This window comes from Cebus imitator, unplaced genomic scaffold (genome assembly GCF_001604975.1).
Source record: "Cebus imitator isolate Cc_AM_T3 unplaced genomic scaffold, Cebus_imitator-1.0 Scaffold0, whole genome shotgun sequence".
Taxonomy (NCBI): domain Eukaryota; kingdom Metazoa; phylum Chordata; class Mammalia; order Primates; family Cebidae; genus Cebus; species Cebus imitator.
The window spans coordinates 4,370,669-4,379,634 of NW_016107315.1; the positions used below are offsets into that span (position 1 = coordinate 4,370,669).

The window sequence follows — 8,966 nt, forward strand, 5'->3', positions numbered from 1 at the left end:
AGTGCTGGGATTACAGGCTTGAGCCACCGCGCCCGGCCTTGATTGTCAGATTATAGAGCCAACTGTGTGCATCTGAGAGTGTAAATGTAGAAATGTAGCTGACAGACAAAAGGTGGGATGTGGAAGTGAGACAAAGTTCCTTTTTTTTTCCCCCAGAACCTCCTCCTCAAATTTCTGGATATATGTATTTTTATATTGTATTAAGAACACTTGATATGGGTCTTGTGTTTTAACTCACTGTGATCCAGACAACACCACAAACAACCTGTTTGATTAAAATGGGCACAACAAACTATTATGGATACAGCATGGCAAACGGAAAGATATTTTATCTTTGAGATGCCAGGGGTGGAAGTTCTGTGTAGTGTGGCTAGGATAGCCTGATGCTTAGTGTGGGCAGAACACAGATTTTTTTGGACCCTCTTGGAGGGAGAAGTGTTGATGTCCCTTTGGTTGACACTGTCAGGCAGAAATTTAAAGGAGAACACACACATGAAATAGCAGCATAGAGTACTTCAATAAGTTGAGGGATTAAGTCATGCCAGGTGGGGGTGTCACTTTGCAAACACAGTTCTTTTGAATGGTACAGAAATCAGTAATTGAAAGTGAGAGGGCCAGATAAGAGAGGGAGAAATAAATATAGACTTATCCAGGAGCAAAGGTAAGCATCAGACTTAGCATAGAGATGGACAGTCATCTATTTTCTGGAAAGATGCTGTCTGCTGGCTGTTGTTCCAACATTGATCTGTAGTTGGTTCAGGGCAGGTGATGTCTTCGTGCTGTGTGGGAAAGTGAGTGACAACAGTCTGTGCTGCGTAGACCCAGCCTGTCTTGACATTTGTTTACCAGCTGCCTTTTTTTTTTTTTTTAAACAGGTGTGGTATCTGTCTGTTTTGAGGGGGATAGTGATGGTTACATCAACTTAGTGGCCTATCCTTATGTGGAAAGTGAGACCGTGGAACAGGATGACACACCGGAACGGGAGCAACCTCGGCGCAAACATTCCCGCCGGAGCCTGCACCGGTCGGGCAGTGGCAGTGACCACAAGGAGGAGAAAGCCAGCCTGTCCCTTGAGACCTCTGAGAGGTAAGAGGTACATTTCTTGTCCTGCTGATATAAACACTCAAGACTTCTCCAGAGTCCTGACACATCATAGGAAAGCAGGGCTCAAGGTCAAGGTTGGATAAGATAACTGGTGTTCTTGGGATACTCACACAGGTATAGCCTCTTGTCTGTGTCATACCACCCCAGAGATGCCTCTTTCTGGGTATAGCTATACCTGCTTGAGAGAGGAAGGAAGCTCTCTCAGCTCTTTGGAAGCAGGGATCCCCTGTGCTGGTGACAAAAGGTTCTTTGGCTTTTTGTTTTATGTTGCCACCCACAACACAGAAGGTTGCAATACATTAGTTCATAGTGAGGCTCCAAATGCTTTCCAACTTGCAGAATGTCCAAGCCCAAGGGTTGTGAGTCCCATCTAAACGGGAGTTTCCTGATGGTCTTGTGTCGGACCTCTGAGAATCATATCAGTCATTAACCCTTTCCCTGCACCTAAAATTTAGTTTCCATTGTGTTGGAAATTGATTTTTCTTGTAAATTCAAATTATGTTTTTTTGTTTGTTTTTATATGGAGTCTTGCTCTGTTAGGCTGGAGTGCAATGGTGCCATCTTGGCTCACTGCCCCCTCTGCCTCCCAGGTTAAAGCAATTCTCCTGCCTCAGCTTCCTGAGCAGCTGGGATTACAGGTGCACGCCACCATGCCCAGCTAATTTTTGTATTTTTAGTGGAGTCATTGTTTGACCATGTTGGCCACGCTGGTCTTGAACTCCTGACCTCAGGTGATTTGCCTGCCTCAGCCTCCCAAAGTATTGGTATTACAGGTGTGAGCCACCACGCCCAGCCTCAAATTATGTGTCTTGATAATTTCACACAAGAATTAATATGAACTCCCACTAGGATGGGTATAATCAAAAGGACAGACAATAAAAGTATTGATAGAGATGTGAAGAAATTGGAACCCTCCTATGTTGTTAGTAGGAAGGTCAAGTGGTATAGCCACTTGGGAAACAATTTAGCTGTTCTTCAAAAAGTTAAACTAGGCTGAGTGCTGTGGCTCACGCTTGTAATCCTAATGCTTTGGGAGGCTGAAGCAGGAGGATCCTTTGGGGCCAGGAGTTCCAGACCAGCCTGTGTAACATAGTGAGACCCCATCTCTNCTTGAAAAAACCCAGAAGTTAAACCAGTAATTCCACTCCTAGGTATATATTCCCCCCACCCCCTGCCAAAAAAAACTTAAACCCAAAAGTTAAACCAGTAATTCCACTCCTAGGTATATACCCAAAAGAATTGAGTACCCATATTCACACAAAATTTGTACCAAAATGTTCTTAACATTATTTCTAATAGGGTTGTTTCCAGTTTCTGGCTAACCCAAGTGTCCATCAACTGGTGAATGGATAAACAAAACATGGTATACCCATGTAATGGAATGTTACTCAGCTGTAAAAAGGAATGGAGTACTGGTACATGCTACAACATGGATGAATCATGAAAGCATTATATTAAATGAAAGAAACCAGACACAAAAGACCACATATGTACAATGCCATTTATATAAAGTGTTCACATCAGGCAAATCTATAGAGAAAAAAGGTAGGTTAGTGCTTGCTTTTTATCAGTGGTTAGGGGCTGGAGGTAGTGGGAAATAGGGAGTGACTGCTAATGATGATGGTTTTGATTTTGGGGTTATGAAATGTTCTGAAAAGTAGTGGTGATGTTTTACAATCTTATGAATTCACCAAAACCCCACAGAATTGTAATAATAATAATAATAATAGAATTATGGGCCAGACATGGTGTGGCTCACACCTGCAATCCCAGCACTTCGGGAGGCCGAGGCAGGTGGATCACCTGAAGTGAGGAGTTCGAGACCAGCCTGACCAACAAGGTGAAACCCGTCTCTAGTAAATACAAAAAATTAGCTGGGTGTGGTGGCACATGCCTGTAATCCCAGCTACTTGGGAGGCTGAGGCAGGAGAATCACTTGAACTCAGGAGGCGGAGATTGCAGTGAGCCAAGATTACACCATTGCACTCCAGCCTGGGCAACAAGAGCGAAAACTCTGTCTCCAAAAAAAAAAAAAAAGTTTCAGTAAGATGCTTTGTGACTTGACTTAGAAGTTTAAATTGGGAATTTCCTTATTTGTGACAGTACATAGTTCAGCTGTGATATCACATCAGTTCACCAATACATGCTACATACGTGTGCCCCTAAAGCTTTGTAAAGGCCCAGGACATTCCAGCTCTCCTCACTCAGTTTGGTGAACAAGGACACACCCATGTTGAGTAGAGAACTCCTTAAGACACTGGCTGAATGGGTTATGTGTCATTTCCTTTGTCCTCAGTCAGCAGGTCCTCTCTGGCCAGGTCTGTATCTTTGATGCAAGAAGAGAGCTTCATATCCACTTCTTAGTAAGCAGGGTCTTCAAATGTCAAACATTCTTATGGACAGATGAATTCCAGCCCATTGAAGCACTTCTTCTATTGCTTCCTCTTCACTCCCCAAGAGGCTGCTTCTTGACTGATGACTGTGGGACCTAACTTGGTCATTCAAGTGACCAAGAATATTCCCCAAGTCTGTAGCTGACAACTGATGGTTTTCTCTGAGCAGTGCTTTAGGGTGGGCTTTTTTCCCCCATTTTTGGTTATTCTTTTCATTCTTTTTTTTTTTTTGGAGACAGAGTCTCACTTTTTTGCCAGGTTGGAGTGCAGTGGCTTGATCTCAGCTCACTGCAACCTCCACCTCCTGGGTTCAAGCAGTTCACCTGCCTCAGCCTCCTGAGTAGCTGGGATTACAGGCACGCGCCACCATGCCCAGCTAATTTTTGTATTTTTAGTAGAGACAGGGTTTTACCATGTTGGTCAGACTGGTATCGAACTCCTAACCTTGTGATCCGCCCGCCTCGGCCTCCCAAAGTGCTAGGATTACAGGTATGAGCCACTGCACCCAGCCCCCTTTTTCCCCCCTTTTTAGAGACAAGGTCTTCCTCTGTCACCCAGGCTAGAGTGCAGTGGCACCATCAGTGACTCACTGCAGCCTTGAACACGGGGCTCAAGTGATCCTATCCTCTCACCTCAGCTTCCCCAGGTACCTGGGACTACAGCTGTATACCACTGCACTCAGCTAATTTTTAAGTTTTTTGTAGAGATAGGGTCTCGTTTTGTTGCCTAGAATGGTCTCAAACTCCTGGCTTCAAGCAGTCCTCCCACCTTGGCCTCCCTAAGTGAGATTATAGGCATGAGCCACTGTGCCCAGTCTAAAGTGGGCTTTTAAAAATTGTCCTCCAAAGGTACAGAGGCTGCTTCATGAGTCATCTGGCAAAAAACTGTAGAATAACATCACCTAGAATAACATCATTGTCTATGCCCAGGTTCAAGGTCCTGCTCTGAAGGTGACAGCTCTACCTGTACTGACCAAACCTCTTGTCTGGCCTGTTAGCAGAGAGACTGTCATTCTGGGGGTGCAGCTTCTTTCTTCACAGAACCAGGACTGCAACACTGAGGGTGATACCAAGTACAGTGGGGGCTTCATTCAGACACAGAGAACTTTGGGTTTACATGGCAAATAAGTCAACCTTTCCATTTCCTAAAGGGTTTCACTAAGAAGGCATCTTTGAACAGCCTCAGCAGTGCCCTCACTGCTGAAAATAAGGTTTTTGTCACGCCAAGAGGTATTGGTGGGCTCCTCTACTTTCCGATAAGTGGAAATGGGGTCTCTGCCATTACCTCTTTGCCAGTGTTGCACAGCTGACCCTTGGGGAGAGTCAGCCCATGAGGAGGATCATCATTTCCAGCACACACCAGCCCTGGTGGTTAGCTTGAATCTGTACCACTCGTGCCACACACAGGAGAGGCCCGCAGTTCTGGAGAGGAGAGTGGCATTTGAAATTGCTGGGTGACAGCAAGGTGCTGTCTCAAAAAAATTAAAAAAAAAAAAAAAAAAAAAATGACTGCTTTAAGTATTTTAAACTATTCTTCAGGTCTCATATACATTTGTATGGTAGCTCTCCATTCTCACAAAAAATTAAAAAAAAAAAAAAAAAAAAGAAATTACTGTAATGTTCTACTTCTGCTCTGAGCCGCAGACTTGCTCTGTAATTTGCAGGGCACATGACTTCACTTCACCAGTAGTGTGGTTTTCTTGGCTTTTCAGTATGATAAAACAGTATCGTTGGTTACTTCAAGCAAAGATTTTTAGTTTGGGCATAATGAAATTGTTGGTATTTTCCAGTATTTTCAGTTGAAGTTGCTTTCTCACAAAAACTCCTTTGTGGTTTGATTTATTTTATTATTTATTTTTGAGACAGGTTCTCTCTCTGTTGCCCAGGCTGGGGTGCAGTGGCAGGATCACGGCTCACTGCATGTTCAACCCCCTGGGCTCAGGTGATCCTCCCACCTTAGCCTCCCAAGTAGCTAGCTGGCTGGAACTACAGGCACATGCCACCATGCCCAGCTAATTTTTAAAATTTTTGTTGAAATGGGGTTTTGCCATGTTGTCCAGGCTGGTCTTGAACTCCTGGGCTCAAGCAGTCCTCCCACCTTGGCCTCCCAAAATGTTGTGATTACAGGTGTCAGCTATCGTGCCTGACGTTGGCTTATTTTAGAAATAAAATTTCCTTCCTCAGCTGGGCACTGTTCAGTAGCTTTAAGTATATTAACACTGTTTGCAACTAACTCCCCATTCCTCCTTCCCCCAGCCCTTGGCAACCACTTTTCTAGTTTCTGTCTTAATGGATTTGCAGTTACCTCACATGCTTAGAGTCATACAATATTTATGCTTTTGTGTCTGGCTTATTTCACTTGGCAAAATGTTTTCAAGTTCATGTATGTTGTAGCATGTATAGGAATTTCATTCCTTTTTATTGCTGAATAATATTCCATTGTATGTATATCCCACATTCTGTTTATCAATTCATCTGTTGATGGATGCTTGGTTGTTTTTACCTTTGGTTTATTGTGAATAATGCTGCTGTGAATGTTGATGTAAAGTGTCTGTTTGAACTCTTGTCATTTCTTTTGGGTGTATACCTTGGAATGGAAGTTCTGTTTAGCATTTTGAGAAACCACCAAACTATGGCTGCATCATTTTACAGTCCCGCTAGCAGTATACGAGAATTCTAGTTTCTTCACATACTGGACACTTGTTCCACTTTCTTCTTTGATAGTAGCCATCCTAATGGATGTGAAGTAATTTTTACCACATAATTTGACAAAAACGTTATTTTTCAGATAGTTTTAAAAGACATAGAAAGAAGACTACTCATAAGATTTACTCATTTTTATTGGTTCATGGGACCTTTATGCAACCAATTAGCAGGGTTTGTGGGTCTGTCATTGTGGGAGGCTTGATTCAGGCCTCCCCTACCCTGTGCAGTGAGACCCTAGAGGAGGACATGCCTGAGTTTCTTAATGATGTGTATGTTCTTCCTTCTTAGCTCACAGGAGGCAAAGAGTCCGAAGGTGGAGCTGCACAGCCACTCAGAGGTCCCTTTCCAGATGCTAGATGGCAACAGTGGCTTGAGTTCTGAGAAGATCAGCCACAACCCCTGGAGCCTGCGCTGTCACAAGCAGCAGCTGAGCCGCATGCGCTCTGAGTCCAAGGACCGAAAGCTCTACAGTATCCTCGTTGCCCCTCCTTCAGGAGTGTTTACTGGGTCCATGGGTCATGTGTTGTTGGGGCACCATTCTGCCCGTGGCTGAGGTCTTTGTCTAGGTCCCTCTTTGTTTTCATCTCCCTTTGTAATAGACTCCTCTTCCTTCTTTTACTTTGATCAACATGTTTTTTTCCTGCCTTTTGGATTTGGTAAGACTGAAGCTTAAAACTTGGCAGTCTAAAACAGTATTGTCTGATAGAACTTTCTATAATTCTATATCTGTGCTTTTCAGTATGGTAGCCACTGGCCACACTGAGTGGCTACTGTGACTAAGCAGTTAATTTAAATTTTATTTTAGTTAATTAAAATTTAAATCATCACATGTGGTTAGTGTGGCTAGTGGTACTATATTGATCATGTCTGCAATCAGAGATCTGTATATGTGCCCATATGTGTGCTTGTGTGCACATGTGTAGTTCTCCCCTCCCAAGAGATTAGTAGTTTAAAAGTGATAGTTTGGTGAGATTTTTATCTGATGATAAACACCATAAAATATATTTAAAATGTTAAAGATAGCTGGGCATGGTGGCTTATACCTGTAATCTGAGAGCTTTGGGAGGCAGAGACAGGAGGATCACTTGAGACCAGGTGTTTAAGACCAGCCTGGGCAACATAGTGAGACCTCATCTCTACAAAAAAATAAAAAAATTAGCTGGATGTGGTGGTGTGTGTTTGTAGTTGCAGCTCTGAGGTGGGAGGATTGCTTGACCCCAGGAAGTCAAGGCTGCAGTGAGTCATGATTGCACCACTGCCTTCTAGCTTCTAGCCTAGGCAACACAAGACCCTGTCTCCAAGGAAAAAAAAAAAAAAAAAAAACATAAACAAGTATTATGGCATGGGAATTCTTTTTTTTTTTTTTGAGATGGAGTCTCACTCTGTTGCCCAGGCCAGAGTGTAGTGGCATGATCTTGGCTCACTGTAACCTCTTCCTCCTGGGTTCAAGAGATTCTATGCCTCAGCCTCCTCAGTAGCTGGGATTTTGGGTGTGTGCCACCATGCCCAGCCAAGTTTTGTATTTTTAGTAGAGACAGGGTTTCACCATGTTGGCCAGGCTAGTCTTAAACTCCTGAGCTCAAGTGATCTGCCTGCCTTGGCCTCCCAAAGTGCTGGGATTACAAGCATGAGCCACCACACCCGGCCTAGAATGGGAGTTCTTATAATTGTTAGTGTTTTGAAGTAGTAGACAAAGAACAACTAATTATTCTAAAAAACTGAGGGAAAACATGCTGAACCTTTTGTACATAATTAATTTTCACAGCAATCTTTTGAGGAAGGAACTATCATCATTCCCATGTTATAGACGAGGAAATGGAAGCACAGGGGGATTAAGTGTTGGGCCCAGAGCTAGTGAATGGTCAAGGCAGGATTCCAGAGTCCATGCTTCCAGGCTGTTGAGATATTTCTGCAGCCTCCTTCATATTTTATACTCACTTGTTTATAGGTAATAGCATGCAACAGAATTGATTCAGGCCAAATTTAAAAGTTACTTTTAAAAGAATTAGGAGATGTTGAACTATTCATCATCACAGTGATGCTGAGTGTGTGTCCTCTAAGACGTGACTGCTCTGTAGCACCCAGAGGTGGATTTGAGGCCTGGGCTGTGAGACCCAGTGACTTTTGGCAGACATATGATAAGTCTGTACCTTTATACAAAAGTTCAAAGATAAGATTGTTGTAAATGGGATATATTGGAAGGAAGACATGTATGTAAGTGGCAAGGAATTAGGACCATAGATCATTTTGAGCTGAAGGTTCTAGAACTACTAAGGGATAAATTATTGCATATATGACATATATATTTATATTACATAATTTATATACAAATATATACATCTAGAACTATTAAAGGATAAATTTATGTGTTTACATGTATATTTTAATATATATAAAATGTTTTTAATTTATAATTTAAATATAATTTACATATGTTATATGTGTAAATATACTTAATGCCACTGAATGAATACATATATAATTCACTGATTTCAAATTTAGTGAGAAATGGCAATACAGAAATGTAAATCCAGGCTGGGCATGGTGGCTCATGCATGTAATCACAGCACTTTGGTAGGCCAAGGGGGGTGGGTCACTTGAGGTCAGGAGTTTGAGACCAACCTGGTGAATCCCCATTTCTACTAAAAATACAAAAAGCTGCCGGGCGCGGTGGCTCAAGCCTGTAATCCCAGCACTTTGGGAGGCCGAGGCGGGTGGATCACGAGGTCAAGAGATCGAGACCATCCTGGTCAACATGGTGAAA

At 42.9% G+C, this 8,966-nt stretch overlaps 1 protein-coding gene across 3 annotated transcripts in view; it reads left to right on the forward strand.

The window, feature by feature from the left end:
- Nucleotides 1-8,966, forward strand: part of IP6K1 (inositol hexakisphosphate kinase 1) — a 62,677-nt gene that overhangs the window by 48,034 nt on the left and 5,677 nt on the right. For all 3 annotated transcript variants that reach the window (XM_017502710.2, XM_037742693.1, XM_017502856.2), the window contains exons 3-4: nt 876-1,086; nt 6,491-6,672. In XM_017502710.2, coding sequence (XP_017358199.1) covers nt 876-1,086; nt 6,491-6,672 — 393 coding nt within the window. The remainder of the gene's footprint in view (nt 1-875; nt 1,087-6,490; nt 6,673-8,966) is intronic.